This window comes from Limulus polyphemus, unplaced genomic scaffold (assembly GCF_000517525.1).
Source record: "Limulus polyphemus unplaced genomic scaffold, Limulus_polyphemus-2.1.2 Scaffold153, whole genome shotgun sequence".
Classification (NCBI taxonomy): Eukaryota; Metazoa; Arthropoda; class Merostomata; order Xiphosura; family Limulidae; genus Limulus; species Limulus polyphemus.
In genome coordinates, this window is record NW_013665763.1 from 326,359 (window position 1) to 345,432 (window position 19,074).

Here is a 19,074-nt window from a genome sequence, read left to right on the forward strand (position 1 = left end):
CTAATATTCAGAAACCTGTAGAAAACCTAGTCTGGTTAACATTGTATGGCTACTAATAATCGAAAACTCATAGAAAACCTAGTCTGGTTAACATTGTGTGGCTACTAATATTCAAAACCTATAGAAACCTAGTCTGGTTAACATTGTGTGGCTACTAATATTCAAAAACCCACAGAAATCCTAGTCTGGTTAACATTGTGTGGCTACTAATATTCAAAAACCCATAGAAAACCTAGTCTGGTTAACATTGTGTGGCTACTACTATGTAAAAACCCATAGAATAACTTATCTGGTAAGATTGTGTGGCTACTAATGTATAAAATCCCATGGAATACTCTATCTGGTTAGCATTGTGTGTCTAATAACGTATAGAAACCCATGGAAAACCCTATCTAGTTGTGAGAGGTCTCTATTGAAACTATGCATCTTCTGATTAGAATAAAGATTAATGTTTTCTGAATTTAGTTGTTTTTAAATCAAAATTCCTCATATGTCCAAACTTCGGTGAGATTGCTCATTACTTGTCAAACATTAAACTTGACATCGTATTTATCTTTAACGTCGATTAGAATTAGTAAGAGTCGGTATAGTTGATTGGTTTATTTAATCATTAATTAAATAAGTAATTGAAAAACATATCAGGCAGCATGTTCTGTCTTTATATATATATAAATCTGAGTTAGCCATGCTTTTTTATCTTGTTAACTCAATACGTTAGTTCCGTAACTAATAAGTAACTTATTATATTGGCAAGTTTCAGGAAGTCGTTTAAGACCTGACACGAACAATCTGATTAGTATAGGATTAATAATATAATAAACATTTAAAACACAGAATGAATCGAATTATCACAGTTGCTTTTCTGTATTTCTTCCAGAATTATAGATGCTTTTTCTTGGTTTTAAATAGTGTATCTTTCCTACGAGCCCTCGAGAGGCTCAGCGGTAAGTCCGAAGACTTATAACACTAAAAACCGGGTTTCGATACCCGTGGTGGGCACAGCACAGATAGCCCATTGTGTAGCTTTGCTCTTAAAAACAAACAAATAAAGCAAATTTTCCCACGATCTGTATATATAGTTAAAAATTACTAATAGTTTGAAATATTTTTTTAGTGTTACCTACAGTTTCTAGTGGAATTATGAAGATTGCAAGTGTGTAAAATAATTCACAAAAGGAAACGGTGACGATGCCGAAATCAGTGGCTGTTGTTATTATATATAGTTTTTAATATTTATTTTTTGTTAGCAAAATATAAAATTACTCACTAATCTAAGCGGTTTAAGGACATTTCACAATTTGGTTTTGTTCAGGTATTTGTAAAGAAGGAGGAAATGATACGTCACTTCAAATGGCATAAAAAGCGTGACGAATCTCTTCAACATGGTTTTATGCGTTACAGCCCAATGGACGACTGTTCAGACAGGTTTACAAATTGCTCCCATAACCGGAAGCAAACCCATTACCACTGCTTAAAGGTGAGATCTGGTAAAGGATAAGTTTTGTGTATTACCTTTTATTCTTGGTGCTTATCTTAGAGCTATTTCCGTTCATAGCCATTGTTGTTTTCTCGCAGTTTATATCCACATTTAATCTGATCTTTATCTCTGGGACAAAATGTAATGTCTTTAGCAGACTACATCTTTGTTGCATATTCGTAGCCTGAAAAAAAAATTTCAACAGTTGTCAAACGAATAAATGTAATACACGCAAACGACTACAAAAACTAGATATTTTTAGAAGCATAAGTTAGGAAAGTAAACTACTTCATCTGAAAAGCATGTATCAACATAACTGGTTTCTTGAAAATAAATTATGCTTCAAACACTCCAAAACCTTACATTTATCATTTTACGTTTATCAAACTAACATACCGAAAGAAATTACAAAATGGTTGTCAAAATGATTTGTAAGTAAAGAATTTTAATGGACATTATACACCTGTATGAAACTAGTAAAATGTTCATCAGATTACTGCATAGATAAACCAACCAGATTCTTTACATTATTTTCTCAAGGTGAAATAATGAAATGACCGAACAATATATTTTACAGTTGAATTGTTTTTAGTTCGGTTTATTTGAAAGCATGCCAAATTCTTCAAATACAGATTTTATGTCTTGAGTCGTCAATACTGTCTGAAAAAAAAGAGAGGTTAATTATATGTTCTGTTTTGCTGTACCTTATTATTTATGGACATATTTTTTTCTATTGATATACATCTTTTATAGCTAGATATTCTATAGTTGATTAAAATAAAAAATTTTCAGATTTTTGTGAATATTTATATATAGCTTTTACAATGCTTTTATGTAATTTATACATACCACTTCTAAAGACCGCCGCCCCCATTAATTCAGCGATACGTTTGAGAGCTTATAACGCTTAAAGTCTTTGATACCTGTGGAGGACAGATCACAGTTAGTTCATTGTGTAGCTTTGCGCTTAAAACAAACAAGCAAATGGCCTTTAGGACGTTGTCGTTTTACTGCATTTCTCAATGGCCTAGCGTGGATCGGTGAGGGCATTGGCATGCTCTGGTGGGTTAGGGAGCTTGTCTTACAAACTGCGGGTCGCGGGCTCAAATCCCATTACCAAACACACTCGCCCTTTCAGCATGGGAGCGTTATAATGTCGTGGTCAATCCAACTGTTCGTTGGTAAAAGAGTATCCCAAGAATTGGCGAAGGATGGTGTTGACTAGCTACCTTCCCTCTAATCTATCACTTCAAAATTAGGGGCGGCTAGCACATATATAGTCCTCGTGTAGCTTTGAGCGAAATTTAAATAGTACCGTTACAGGCACTTTAAAGACATAAAACACTTCGTATGAAAATCTTTGAATGAAAAATTCCAAATATTGCATTATATGCTACTAATACAAATAAAAGTACTTCGAAAGGAGTACCTAGCCCAAAACATTCCAGCACAAAATGTTTCTAAAGAAATTAAATAATGTTTATATATATATATATATATATAAGTTATTTTGACAACATGTTTCTCAATATTTTCCTCCTTGTATTCTATGAAATAAATATTCGAAATATTTTAATTATCTTTGATTTTATGAACTGAAACATTAACTTTTATAGTTTATCGTTCGTTTGTAATCTTAACTTAATCATTTACGTTTTTCCAGTCATGGTTTACTTTAATCATATTTAATCCCCACAACTTTATTGCTCATTTATATCCGTGTCATACTTTAACCATTTAGTCTTAAGAAGTCCTTACATGGATTATCTCTAATCCTAAACTGATTTACCTCTAATCTTCAACATTTACGTCTGTCTTTACCACTTCATACTTTGTTTATTAAGTTATTAAGTTCGTTTTTCTTTACTCGTGTATACATATGTCTAACAATGGTTGTGCGCATTTCAAAACGTAATAACTTTTAAACAAAAAAAGATCAAAAACATGCAGTAAATTGCACATTAGTCTACGTACCCTAAAAATTGATATTAGATCTCCATGTGAACACTGTTGACTTTAGTGCACTCTACAGTAAAATATCAAGCATTAGGCTGGAGAGAGTAGCACCAGGGGATAAACCTCTCCGCAATTTTCCAATCCAGCAGTTGGCAGGATATTGTTCAGTTTCTCACGAATACAAAGTACAAAATGAGGTGGTACCTGCCTTTCTGAAAGAAGCGCTTGCTAATAGCACCATCAGCTTCCAACTGTGGGAAGAAATAGTTCTGCAAGTATGTAAGTTCAGTGACTAATTTTTATTGAGTGACTATAACTCTTTTGTCATGGAACAGCACACCAAACACTGGCTTTCAAAGTGGTTGTGCGGATTCTCATTTCACCAAGTTCGACAGTCGTGTCTGTTCTTTGTTCCACACAGATGGAATGTTTCCTCATTAAACATGATGATGCAACCAAGGAGCATATCGTCATGATTCGTCTAGTTGAGAAACATGGCATTCATCAAAAGTTTAGCTTTGTAGTTTTCGTCGAGCAGCTGCTCCACGATCCGAATTCATATTCACGAAAGTTCAGATGAGATATTACAACTGTTTGTTAAGTTCAAGAGGAGCTTTGGTCGTAGATTTTCTGGGTTACACTGAAACAAATTCAGCTACTGAAGCGACATTGTTTGCACTTAAGCTGAATCATGCAGCGCTTCTTTCAGAACAAGCCAATTCTATGTCCTTAAATTCCTTATGCCATCTCTTAATTGCTTTGTTAGAAGGTGCACGTGCATGAATGACTTACCGAAATTTTCGTTGCACGAGAATAAGAGACATCACTTTTATTTTGTTTGTTTGTTTGTTTTTTGCTAAACAGTCATCATTTTGGAGTTATTTCTCAATACAAACTTAAACCTTGATTTAGGCCAAAATTGTGAGATAGAATATAACTTGGGGCTTTTAGACAACATGTTCTTTCTCGCGTATCTCTATCTTTGTTTAAATGTTATCACATTTTAACATGTGTGCAACTACTTAAAGATACCTTGTATAATACTCAGTTATTTATACTGTTTCTCTAACTCTAACAGCTAGCTAGCTTTTTATCCATAGTTAACATTCAACAGCTCATTTTTCGTTTATATTCAATCCTAGCTGTTTAATTTAAAACAAAATATTCAGAAATTAATGCTTCGATTATCGCTATTCCAGTCGTAAGCTTAAAGTTGTATCTAGCTCTAATAAGTTTTTTTGTTCATAATCGTCTTGAATGATAACTAATCATCGTTAATTCCAAAATCCTATTGCAATCAGGAGGGTTGTGATAAGGTCTACATCAGCACATCGGATGTCCAGATGCATGCCAATTACCATCGGAAGGACTCGGCAATTATTCGAGAAGGATTTCAAAGGTTTCGGGCAACCGAAGACTGTGGCACTCCATCTTGTTCATTCTACGATCAACGAACAACACATTTTCACTGTCGACGGCTAGGGTGCAGTTACAATTTTAAAAATAAAGCCGATATGGGTAAGAAAACATGTTAAAAATCACATTTCTATGTGAAAAAAAAGTTTAGTTTTGTTAAACCTGAAATCTTTGAGAAGGTATTTGCACTCGGATAATGAAGTATAAGTGTAGATCTTACCTTGTTTATTCGAATATGCTGGTGTCCTGTCTTACAGGAAGTCTTTAGTCTGTGAAAATAGTCCGTATATATATATATACGTTAAGTGCAAGTTGAATATATTTTTTTATTAATTAACTCATTGTACCAAAATACTCTACTAAAAACGTGTGTTAAACGTTAAATCAGTTACATTAACGTTTGCTGTTCAGTACTTCATATTGAATTAGGTTTTAGTTTTTACTAGCTTTTCTCACTTTTCCTGACATACGTATTACTGCATATTCAGATTTAGTGATGTTTGAATTTTCCCCGTTGCGAATGTTAATATAATATTTCATTTTCTAAAGTGTTTGGGCAAATATCTATATGAGTTGACGAAGAAAGGGGAACATTTGCCTTCAATAAGCACGTGAACCACTGTCTATAAATGAACATGTCTGCACATCACTCATAATTCACATTCATCTTCTTCTCGGTGTGTGTAAAATGTGTGCAGATGTCAAAGCTAGTCATCCTTGTTATGACTCTGTTCCAGATATCAAGTTCTCTAGGAGAGGGTTGGTAATGTTGGAATCTACCTGAAAGATGCATTCTTAACCAAGAGAATACAGATGGCAATGCGATCTAGAGCAAGAGACTCTATGGTGACATAAACCAATATGGTTTCCAACTAATAAAACCTCAAATGCAAAAAATAACAATAAAAAAATGGTTGCATGAAAAATGTAATGTGTAGTCCGGGCCGCCACACTTCATACTACATCGTGCAATGAAATAGAAAGATAACAACCAAAGTATACTCAACGTTTACCGATGGACAATAACAACGAATCCTTATAGAGGAGACAAGTAGGATGTCAGAGAAACTACCTAACAGTCTTTCGTTATTTAAAAAACGCATGTTATGTGCATGCACTATATATGCACACTGAGTGTTTTAAAATACTCTTAAAAGATAATACGATCAAATGTGTCACCCTTAACCTTTGTCCAATCAAGCGGACGCGTATATTTCGTAAAAAATTATTTATACCCGAATGTTTTATTATAATTGTAAGAAGCTCAGACGGTATCAAAATAAAATCAGCTATATTTTCATTGTTCTGAAAAACAGAATAACAGTTAACCACTACCAGAGGAATTCAGGTGGACAGTGTTACTTTATGGTATTACACGTTTTTCCTGCTGATGTTTTTGTGTTTTTCAAGATGACAATGTTCTTCACTACTGCAAGAGTTCTTACATACTGAGGATAAAAAAGCCTTATTATTTCATCAGTGCTTGTCCAAATGTTAGCCTTCATTCCTATCGAACTACTCCTTGCTGCCTAATTACCAGACATTATTTCTACCGAACCTTTTTAATCAAGGTTTCGACATGATCTGACTTTCCTGATCTTAATAAGGAACAGTGTCACATTCCTTTTGAAACTTTCTAGTACCTCGCTGCTGTGCTGCCAAATCAAATTCGTGTCATCCTCAAGGCTCATGATGGCCCAACGCCATAATAAACGTTTTTGGACTACAGTTTCTTTTTATTCTTTTCAACCCCCTAAATATTTTCATTATACAGTAAAATAAACCATATCATTAAACCGTTTAGAAAATACCAAATAAAAGAAGATTGTGCTAAAGAATTGAAGGCAAAAACTTGTCAATGTGATGCATGAGAAAGTGCTGAAGTGAAAAGATAAGTTGTTGCCTCCTTTACCGAAGTGTTCCTTATTATGAGTGACCATATGATCTTCTATTACTATTTATTTCTGAAAAACTAAGAATTATTAGTATAAAAGTGTTTATTTTTCTGTAAAATAACTTTATTTAACAAACTCATTTACATATAAACATATACATATTCTTGTTTTGTTTTCTTTCATCAAATATATTAATGATCTGGCCTCAGATTTAATTTTTAAGCTTTAAATTTCACCCTTGTTGTATCTCTGGTCAATGATAGTAGCCATAGCATGAAATTCCAGATGTCGGTGTTCCACGTGAATTCTACCATTCGCTCATATTTGATATTTATCTGATTGGTTAATAAAACTTTAACTTATTTCCTTCCAAGAGGGGAGCATTCCGGACTATATATAAGTATGAATATTTGCTTATCTTACTTTCTTAGCAAAAAAATAGTGTTCAATATTCCAGATGTCCACAAATTATTTATTGCTTTCGTTTGCTATACAGTTACTTAAGATAGGCCTGGCGTGTTCTCGTGTTTAGCATGCTCAAAATGTGAATCCGATGGTTTGAGGTTCGTAGCAGAAACGCACTCCGCATCTTGAGACAGCTAAAAAATGAAAAAATGACAGTCAAATTCTAACTAGTCAGTCAGACAAGAGTAGCTCAAGAGATGGCAGTGTGTGCTGGTAACTAACTATCTTTCTCTACAAGTTAAAAATTCGGGACATCTATGCACGGATAGTCCTTTGTGTAACTTGTCACGAAAAGTCCAAAACGAACATTTATGGCAATCAAATAAATTCGAAATTTACTTTGTTGCTAAATAGATGTGATCGTATAATGCACAATATGGACCTTATAAACTGTCGTAAAGGAGTTCCCAGATTTCAGAACACGCGCTTATATATTTATACCACTTATTTCAACAGATAAATACGATAGGCTCACAAGTTAACTAAATAAGTTGTAGAAAGTTTGTAAATAACTTTGACAAACGTTTTTCTACTAGCTTTTCAACTAATGTAAAACAATATATGTGACGCACGATGCTAGACAGAGGACTGGAGATTGAACAATCACAGTTAGATTGATGGCATAGCTATATATGAATATATCAAAGACCTATGACATCCCCAATTTGGGGGAATACAAATAATATTTCTCGATTTAGAAGAGAAAACAAACACTCCCCATCATCTAGATGTGTAGTGCTAGTACACATTGGATTTGAAAGTGTTTCAATGATGTGAGTATCCGTCTGACAACTACTTATCAAAGCCGTAGCGTTGATCCCCCACCAATGAACAGAATAACAATATATCATTCCAAATCCCCGTGGGTGTCACATTTGATTGAATTTCACTTACCATTTTTTTACCGATTACAGACGTAATGCTTTGAACTAACGTAACTGCTTTGCCTATTTTTGAGAAGAAAAATTACTCACTGGTTGAATACAAACATTTAGTTGATGTAAAATTCCCTAATTTAGCGTTTTATGTTTGAATAACCTATTTTTAACGGTTTAATTATACGGCTCGATGATTTCTTATTTCGCTGTGTAACCCTATTGTAAACTGCAGAAAGTTAAGTTATAAATTTAATAAATCGACAAAGACCTGAAGTTTTTCCCCCCATTTTGTTTATCCGTTATATCAGAAAAACACAAAACCTTCCATATTAAGGATGAACAGTTGAACAAGGATGGTTTCAAGAAGTTCATGAAGCAGGATCATTGTTCGTTTGAGAACTGTCGATTCTCTCGTGTATGCAATCACATCCACTGTATCCGTCCAGGTAAGTTGGAAAAGTAATTTAGTTTTTGTTACTGTTATTAGAAACATGTTTACTGTTGCGCTCTTTGACTGAAGTATTTAGGTCTTATAAAAGAGTTGAAGACATAATTATATATGGATGGATGTAGTTGATATGGCAATGAAAGTAACTCATATTATACGAATTACTTATCAGTTGTTAACGTCTAGTGAATTTCATTAAAAATGCACCATTCAGAGTGATTGGAATATTGCCTAAGAATTATAATCGAAACGAATTTTTTCACGGACACCCACCACGAAGTGACGAACCAAAGCAATACCGTTGAACCATTTCCTGGTTTTTTTATCTAATATATATAGATATCAGCAGATGTGATTTCCTTTGCATCGAAGTTTATCTTTTACTTCGTAGCAATCTTCTGAGCTTTTACGTGTAAAAGTACAGAACATATTGACAATAATAAATTTAATCTAAGCTTTCATCTGATCACTTTAAAAACTACACTCTGTTATTGACTGTTTTCACCAACAAAGTTGACCACTCTCATAACTGTCAAGTTCCTGACACTGCTATGTAGACTTCCACTGTGAAGAGCCTCGCGCGTACTGTAGTATAATTTCCCAAAATTCTACATAATAATTTTAAGTTCCAACAAAAAATGATGGATTAAATGTGCCAATACAAATTATTGAACCGTCAAATAGAATCATCTATTACATTTCTGTCTTTTAATATCAACTGCAATGAATGACAGGGTCGAATTGAATAAATGTTGGGTGGATTTTGAAGAAAGAAATGATTTGAGGCCCTACAGTGCTTTCAAGGGAATAGTAACTCAACTGTCAAAGTAATAGTGGCAGTTAACTACAAGTTGATTTGGCAAGATAAATGAACTGCTAATTATTTGTTGGAATACAAATAAATTCCTTCTAGATCACTGAGTAAACGAACCGACTGTCTATGACGCATGACTTGTTGGCTTGTTAGAGATACAAGTATGAATTAAAATTGAAAAAACAATTACATAAATTAAGTTTCTTGTGAAATTTCTCTACAGGGAGATTTCCCATTATAGCACTTGAGTACAAAGCCTGTTAACACTCCCGAGGCTGTGAGAGATATAACAAAAAATAAATCGTAGGGTCCTTCTGACAGCAAGGCCTGAGGCTAGGTGACTTCAAATACATTTTAATGTATATCCAAATAATCGTTCATTTCCTCAAGGTAAAAATGTGATTCAAAAGCAGGTGAAATTTCCTCTGCAATTTTCTTTTCAAAACAACGCTTCACTTTGATTGTTATTGTTATTAAGGATAGAAGCTGAAATTGGTGGACTCATTTTTTTTCAAGCTTTTGAGACTGTGCTAAACTTTGAAGGTCAATAATTAGTAAATTCGAAGCACATCCTGTTTTCCACTTACAAGTTTTTAAAGTGATTTTAAATACTGATATGTCGTACATAGATTAACCTTGACAAATATAATGAATAACTAAAGAAAAGCGGAAAATAGTAGTTTTTAATAATATTCATTAGTAAAACTGTTTGCGCAAGTCCATTTTTACGAAATGTATGTTCAGGTATATTTCCAAGTATATATATATCATTAACTGTATTTTTCAATATATATATAAATAAACAATATATATATATCACATTCAAAATATATTATGGTTCTATGTAATATTTTGTGGATATTTCCGAAACTCTTTCCTCTCGTGACCATTTCTGGAACAAAATGTGTTTCAATAATAAGAGTCATGAGTATGATCCTTCTCAAGATTACTTACGACTTTCATAATTAAACGATAAGATTAATAACAGGAGTGATCATAAGGATTTTCTATACATTTACCGATACTACCTGAAGTTATCGAAAATGTTCTGACATTTTTGTCCCATTTTCAGTATTGTTATTTTTCCAAAAATATTACCCTTCGTTTGTAGAAATCTTTGTTTTATTGTAATTTATTAGCTGTTGTACTCTGCGCGGACGTTTACTTCAGCCTTGGGGCATAGTTTTAATCCTACTGGCATCAGGAAGTTTTGCTGACACCCTATCCAACTTTTCTAGGGTGCACATATGTTCTACACTCAAGTGGACAGCTGTATTCACATAAAAGAAAGCACGAGAGGCGGGAAAACGAGATGGCGTACCGCAAGTATAGATTGGCACAAAGCATGATGAAGACCATGTCAGAGCCTGGAGCAGTACCATCCAGCATCGCTTCAGAACAGGTAACGTGAGCTGAATACTAAACGAAAGGGTAACGATGTTTTCTGAAAGTGACAGTTACATTTGTTCATTGTAGATCAAAATATTCTTAATAACAAAGGGATAAAAGAACCAGTAAGTATCATTATTTAATGTATTTTTGTAATTAATAAATGGTAGTTTTATATAACATTTTAATCAGGGTGCTGAGATACGTATTTTCTGCAAAGCCCAAGTTTAATTTGAAGCAGCAACGCAATAGGATTTTTGATGCCTTATAAACTGAGCTTTATATATGCTGGTTTTGAATATTTTCCATGTTTCTTAGATAGCTTTGCAATAATTTCATTAACAATTTCGAAATAGAAATATTCGGTGCCTCTTTTAGTGTAGAGTTGTTGTAGCTACTGACAAAAATACTTTATTATGCAATTGATTCCTCGAATTTTTATTCCAGTTTATGATTATTCTTACATTATGTTTTAGCTCATGAACTTACCTGAAGAATCTTCTGGAAGTCGAAATTCCAGTGTTATATCGACTCCCAAGAATCAGTCTTCTACTCCAGCACCCATTCAACCAAACCTCACCAGCGACTTGCTCAACGATATGGAAAATGTTGACACTTCAGTTGATGAAATAAGCACTTCTCACCAAGACAACACTTCAGCTTCAAGATCTTGTTTAGATGATAGTCTCCCATTGTCTTTTGCTAATTTTACAAGCTTACCGACATCTGTCTGTCTGAATTTAAACGCTGAATCATCTTATTCTAAACCCGACGTCAGATGCAATTTGGCCTCTCTAGAAGCCGTAGACTTGACCAAAGTCGTATCTAAACCAAAGAACCCGGATGACGCATGGAAAAAATACGTAACGAGGTAGGAAATATATAACAGTCAAACTCATCTAATATAAAATAGAAAATGAAGGTAGTTTAATATATTATAAAATATATTCTAAAATAGCTTTACAAATGTTCAAAAAAATTCTTAAAACTTCTTTCGAACAAGATTTTTCCTGTTAGATTAAAACTGCGTGACACATTATATTTTTCATCAAGTATGACATTTCCAAATTCAAATAATAAAAAAAAATTGAAAAACTAAAATAGAATTTTATCCGTGTAAACAATTCTAGAAAGTAATGCTCACTTAATTATTTAATGTTATCTTAAAGAAACGAAAGACAGTATTAAGACCGTGGTAAAATTAATGTTAATTTAAGTATCTGAAATCGACGTGTCGTAATTTGTTTGGTATTGTTTATAGAAATAATATACTTTTTATGGGGTTTGTAGTTTGCAAACTTATTGTATTTTCTTCATGTTATTCTCATAAGAATGTGATGTAAATAAATTTCAAACAGGCTCGATCAAAAATGTTTTTTATATAAATGTATGTTAGCTATAATTTATAATTTTGATTAAAATACGAACAATTTTCTCTTCAGCTATACAGCGAATACTCTCTGTAGATCGGAGTGTGAACTAGCGTTTAAGGACCATTTTCACTGCTCTACTGACAACTGCGACATGATCTTTCGAGCTGAAGAAATCAGTGTTGCTAAGGAGCATGTCAAGTAAATACTATACGCTTCACTTTCGAACTTCACCTATATTTTATACTGTTGTTTACATTAACAAAATATGTTTCTATCCTGTTTTGAGCATTAAGACAGAAATAATGTTCATTCTGTAAAAACTGCATGTATCTGGTATAAGATTAATTCACCAAATTGCTTCTTCTTTATTTTAATGTTTTTCAGTTTTCAACGAAAGAGATGTAGGTCCAAGTAAAAAGTATTTAAAAAAAAAGGATTAGCAAAAGTGTTAATAACTACTGTACGCTTTGATGATATTATTTTAACATATGGATATTAATTTCTTTATATAATGATAGTGACTGAAAAGCCCAGGTTTCATATAAAGATGAAGGTCACATATAACGAAAAACATTTTGAAGAATAATGAAAAATAATTTCATTTGTTTACAATAATTGAAAATCACATCATTTCCATAGTCAAATTTCTCTATATAAGAATAATAATACGCATTGAACACCACAATACTACATTTACCAGATGTCAGCACTGTTTACACATTTGAAATGGTGATATCCCAAGATAAGGTCAAATGCACCTTGTTATATATCAAGCTTAGTACTGACGCACATGTGCATGATAAAAGGTCTGGTTGTGGTAAACCTTTAAAGTTTCATCAGTTGTTATTTTTTTATATAAATCCTTATATTCAGTATATCTTAAAAATAATTCAACTGTAGTTTCATTATACGCTTTAACTAATGTTCAAAGTAAACACTTTACAACCAACTGAAACTTCATTAGATTTTACTTTTCCGAACTGGTAAACATGTGACTTCATTGTTAATGATATTGTTGTTATCTGACCTTACCAAATTGAATTTATTGCTATGTTATTAGAAATCATGAAACCCAGAACAAGATAACAGAAGCATACTACATTACAGTGGAGGCTAGATCACCAGTGTCCTGCCCTCTGGAGTGCTCACTTAATGGCACAGAAAAGCACTATCATTGTAACTGGGTAAGTATCTGGTATTCACCATAAACGTTATCCAGAAATGTTGATGTTTAGCCATTTTATAAATCTCATTTATAATTATTCATTTACTCACTGCTCGACATGTTAAGTTTAATGAACAACACTATACATCACTGCAAAACTTAAAAGGATATCCGTTAACTGAAGGCACTGATATAAAGTACAAAACAACGATTTATCACGAGGAATTAAAATTAATAATGTGTCAGCCACCTGTGTCATATGTGATATCATCTTGTTTTTCTGTACGTTTGAACATCAAACAGTCTGTTCTGAATCAAATGAGTTAAATAATTTGAACCTTTTACACAAAGATAAACGTACTTTAGAAATATTGCCTTCCGTCGATAAAGACAAGGCTTCATTGTTTAGATTATAGAGACCATACCGACGTTTCCCTTTGTATATTTAAGGCCTATAAATCTTTGATGGATACGCTAACTCTTTTATTTTCCAACAGAGAGAATGCCAAGTGGTTATAAGCAGCATGGACAAACCGTTCGAGCGATTAAATCACTACAAAGTCCATAAGTACACTGAAAAACAGAGCCGGGATCACGCGCCTATGGCTTTAACCACCTCCGTTGACGGGATTTTCAAACGAAAACGTGGACGACCACCGAAGAACAGGGTTATAGAGGTACATCTTTAAATAATTAAACAATAATATAATAAAAACAGAAACAAAATAGACCGAAAGGGTAGACATTTTTGGAACTTATTGCGTTTATTTGTATATTTAATAAGATTAAAGGCTTCTGAGTTATTGACACATGCAGAAAGAAGCTTATTGCATATTTTCTTATTATTTTATCAGTCTTTATCATCATAAGTAAAATAGTTTATTTATTAATACATTAAAAACATTTAAATCTGACGAATAAAACTTTGATTTGTTTCAACTTTGTTCAATCAATATAAAAGAATGTTCAACAAAAATATAACGGATAGCTGTGCTCTGCCCATCGCAGGTATCGAAACTCGGTTTTTAGCGTTATAAACCCTCATACTTACCGCTGAGCCATTGTGGGAGCTACTTAGGGATTGAAACGACATTAATCGTATCCTATTATCTGGTAATAAAACTCCCTTTGCTATAAAGATCTGTTAAGCTTTTTCATGTCTGGTTCGGGATTCTTAAACTACATGAATTACTCATCATGTTTCTAATAGTCTAGTGTATTGCATAAAACAATTAAAGGATAATCGGAATTTGAAACATTTTAGCAATGATAAGGTAAAACTAGTGCTGTTAATCACCTCCCAACCTTCAATTAATTTTTATGTAGACCAAGCCTCTGGTGGTTCATAATGTGATCTCTAATGCAACTGATTGGTTATTCATTCTACGCTGGTAAATGAACATTTGGGTAGAATCGGACTCGCATCTTTATTCATGATATTCCTCTACACCATAAATAACAAGAGAAACCTTGCACCAATATATACAAGCTTAAAATTAGAATATTCTTAAAGTCCTTAGGCATTCTCGACCACCCCTCTGAAAGGCCAGTTTCCAGCGCAGCTTTAATGCCTGAAGTCAATTAATATGACGCGATGAGTGTGCATACCACTCCATTTAGTTAATTCTCGTTTCTTCGAGGAACATGTTGACCAGTTTAGCACGTGAGAGGTGAGTGTTATCGTTCATTAGGTTGAAGTCAAGGACAAGTGCTTAGTTATGTGTAGCACAATAGGTGGAAGGATATGGTCCTTGTATGGTGTGGCATTTTAGGTACCATTTCGTAGTGTATTCACCAATAGTTATTCCTTCTCACCCATACTTCTACCACTACCATTTTCATGTTTCTGTTTAAAAGTTGGGTTGAATTTGGTTCCAGATTAACTCCAAATAAGTGTATACCTGTTGTTATTGTAGAGAGAAAGACCAAAACAAAAGTTCGACTCCATTGCATAATCAGTTACTTGGTGGATTCATAACTTGGTGTAAAATAATTGTTGCAGTCAGTTTATTAATGTTAATAAAATGTGCAGCATTTTAACGCATTTGTTCTTTTTTTTTCAGTTTTCAGTACCTTCTACTCCACACAACTTTCCACAGGCGATATACACAAGTTTCAAACTCCCAAAGCCTACCTCCGTTCCTCATCAAACGTTCATGGCAACACCATTTAGACATTTTGGTGTTTCTGCTCCACCTCCTCCACTTCTAATGAAAGAATCAAATGCATGTTCTCTGCTTTCCTCTACCATGTCTCCAAATATACAGTATCATTCATCATCGGACATCTCTAGTCCGACGTCGCCAACAGAAGGGGTAGGCTTTGTATTGGGAGCTTCACCAGTTTCGGGATCATCTATGGAACATGACAGCGAAACCTTGTCTTCAATCCAGAAACTGAGTCAAATGACCGTGGCTTCTTCAGCGCCTATAGAGAAAGAGGTGAGAAAAACCTAGAAATAGCAGAACTCTTATTATAATGCAAATCTAGAATGCTTATTGATGATTGAACTGTCGAGCTATCTACTCTGTGACAACTACAGGAATTGAACCCTGGATTTTAAGGTTATAAACCCTCAAGCTTCCCTTTGAGCCATTGTGTGGAAAAAATGTTCATTTAATGAGATTAAGTTAGGAATTATTGGTTTAACCAAATATGACAGTAAAATTTATTTTGTTACCCAGTGGCTCAGCGGTAAGTCTGCAGTCTTACGACGCTAAATTTCGTGCTTCGATACCCGTGGTAAGCAGAGCATAGATAGCCCATCGTGTAATTTGGTGCTTAACGAAAACCCACAACCCTCTCAAGGTTTGTTTTACAGAAAATGGTAAAAAGTCTCTATTTAACACCATAATGCTTACATCATTTCTTTAATTAAAAAGATTAATGAAGAAGGCTATTTTAAATATATGTAATGTTAAAACTCTTTAAACCAATAGAAATTACTTTGACCAATGAGAAGAAAATAAAAATAAAAAGTTTTTAACAGATGAACAAAATAATGGTTCTTTTAACCAGACAGCATAAGGAGTAGCTCTTATAATTAAAGAGAATAAATAAAAGTTCCAGATGATCTATAAGCTTGAGTTAAGTGTGAAATGTGCAGCAACTGTTTATCATTGAAACATTTGTAGAAATGTATTGGAGACTATAGAATCTACCCGTGCAGATCAAGTGTAGAGGACGACGTCTCGAAAGTCTTCTACTTTTCGTCTTTGGACCTGAAGGCGAAGAATGCAAAACTTTCGAAACGTCGTCTTCTACACTTGAGCTGCATAAGAAGGTTGTATATTTATCACTTTATTTCTACAAGTGTTTCTTTAAAAGATAGTTGCCTCCCATTTCACAATTAACTCAATAACAATACTTTGCCTAAACTATCTGTTAGAGAAGAACTGTAAGCTAATTTAACCCAAAAGAAAGTTTCATTGTTTATATCAGATAAGGTAAAGCAGATAATACAGTTAAAAAAGAAAAACGGATCTCATATCAGTAGGAGAAAAATATGAGTTTTAATCCAATATGATGAAACAACTCTTTGATTTAGTACCATAAATCGATTGTTTATTTTTGTAATAAAATTAATAATAAAATAAAATATAAAGGGCCTGTCATGGTCTAGTTGTTAATGCGCTCAACTCGCAATCTAAGGGTCGCGGGTTCGAATCCCCGTCCAACCAAATATGCTCGCCCTTTCAGCCGTGGGGGCGTTATAAAGTGATGGTCAATCCCACTATTCTTTGGTAAAGAGTAGCCCAAGAGTTGGTGGGGAGTGACGTTAACTATCTGCTTTCCCTCTAGTTTACCACATCGAAATTAGAGATGGGAAGCACAGATAGCACTCAAGTTGTCTTGCGCGAAATTCAACAACAAAAAACTAAATACATTTGGTTTGTAAAATGTAGTACAAGACGTATGCCACTGTCCTGTGATTTATTAGCCATTTATTTTTTGAAGAAAATAATATAATTTTAAAGATTGTCGCTCAGAAAATAATTAACATCTATATACATGAAACTTGAACAATGCTGAATGAGAGGACGTTTCAGCTAATTTTAACATTTTATCCTCGTAAACATGCTTGCAAACAATTGGTACTTTATGTACTGTTTATGCATTTTATTACACGTAACAACTGATGATTTGGAAACTAGGAAAATAAAAATGTATAAATTGGAAATGCTTAATGGAACTCTCATAAATAAATGCTGTAATATTTGGAATGTGCAAAAAATTACTTTTGTGATGTTTTATTATTGTTTTAGAAAAAAATCCAATAGTTTATTTGCATCGGTTATGATCAGGGTCGCTCACTAACCAAATAACTAGCTGAAGCAAAACGAATCTAATTTTATTTTATAAATTTGGTACCTTCTTAAATGATTTCCTTAAATTTCCAATCAGAGAAAAAAACCATTAACAAAATATTTTCAAATGTATTATTTGCCCTATGGGTAAATCGCAAAATGATTTTGTTGAATCTTTGTTGTGGAGATCACTAAACTTTCATAAAATGAAATTTAGCATTCATTACGTTAGGTTTTATTCCTTTATGTTATTTTCTTAAAACAAATTACCAAAAAATTAAACTCCATTATGTAATCTGTTTTTCAGGATGGATTTTATGTATTTCCCAAGAACACTCCATGCCCTGACAACTTGTGTCTTTTCCTCGAAAATCACCATTTCCATTGTACTCAGCCTCGATGTCACTTCGTCACAGATCGAAGTGATATTCTTCTACTTCATTCCAAAGATTTTCACGACAACATCGACATAATGGAAGGATTTTTGTTTTTTGATCGCAGTGTTGACTGCCGATTTCTCAACTGTCAAAGCAACAAGGTTAATCGCCATTTCCACTGTGTTCGTCCAGGATGTAATTACTCGTTTGTTCGTTACAGCACCATGAGCATTCATGATCTAAAGCATCAGAACCAAGATGGTGGTGGATCTGGAAACAGTCAATCTAAACAAAAAACATCTGTTAGTGACGAAGAGGAATCTCAGAGCCCTAAAACGCTACCTGTAGTGACAACAGTCATCTCTGAAGCTACCAGAAGTCCTCCAGCAACGGAGAGTTCATATACCAAAGCAACGATAATTAAAGCCAAGGGGACATATTATCCTTTGTCTGCCTTTATAAATAAATCGGATTCAAACCAGAAAAGTACAGCTGGAATGCCAGTTGTCCCTGAAGATGATTTTAGACCTGATAGAGAATGTCAAAAATCTGTGATGACTATTACATCAACTGACAGTGATCCACCATTGACAAAACTTCTCCAACAACCAATTCCCAGTATAAAAAACGCATTTCAAGAAATAAATAAACATATTCAGTATGGAACTTCACAAAACTGTGGACGTCCTTTCTGTAAGCTAAAGAAGAAGGAGCACTTTCACTGTAATATATGCAACCAGGTATACTCTCACAGTTTTACTGAACTAAAATATCTCAGTTCATGTGTCTCAAAGGCTGAGCGATATTCAAGAAGTTTAACTTTTTGTATTTACTCTGATTAAACTTGTATATATTCTAATTTTATATTTCACATTTGCTTTTATTTTCTTAGTCTGCAAGAAACTGAATCTCAAACATAGAAACTTATTATAACAGTTGTACTATGTTCTCTTTGCAAACAAGAAATGCTCATTTTAAACAATATTCCTTTATGCTTTTATTAATAATTAAAGAAATACCGCGCACCTTTTACTATTTCTAGCTACTAAATTATCTGTAAAATTTCAGTTTTTCAGTGTTTTTTAAAGCCATATAGAACAAAGCTCATTTTTAA

At 33.5% G+C, this 19,074-nt stretch overlaps 1 protein-coding gene across 4 annotated transcripts in view; it reads left to right on the forward strand.

The window, feature by feature from the left end:
* LOC106476202 (zinc finger protein castor homolog 1-like) overlaps window positions 1-19,074 on the forward strand; it is a 140,207-nt gene that overhangs the window by 115,581 nt on the left and 5,552 nt on the right. For all 4 annotated transcript variants that reach the window (XM_013936871.2, XM_022381196.1, XM_022381193.1 and 1 more), the window contains exons 7-16: window positions 1,313-1,477; window positions 4,735-4,951; window positions 8,396-8,533; window positions 10,588-10,751; window positions 11,215-11,609; window positions 12,181-12,309; window positions 13,172-13,295; window positions 13,774-13,953; window positions 15,340-15,717; window positions 17,891-18,700. In XM_013936871.2, the coding sequence (XP_013792325.2) occupies window positions 1,313-1,477; window positions 4,735-4,951; window positions 8,396-8,533; window positions 10,588-10,751; window positions 11,215-11,609; window positions 12,181-12,309; window positions 13,172-13,295; window positions 13,774-13,953; window positions 15,340-15,717; window positions 17,891-18,700 (2,700 nt within the window). The remainder of the gene's footprint in view (window positions 1-1,312; window positions 1,478-4,734; window positions 4,952-8,395; window positions 8,534-10,587; window positions 10,752-11,214; window positions 11,610-12,180; window positions 12,310-13,171; window positions 13,296-13,773; window positions 13,954-15,339; window positions 15,718-17,890; window positions 18,701-19,074) is intronic.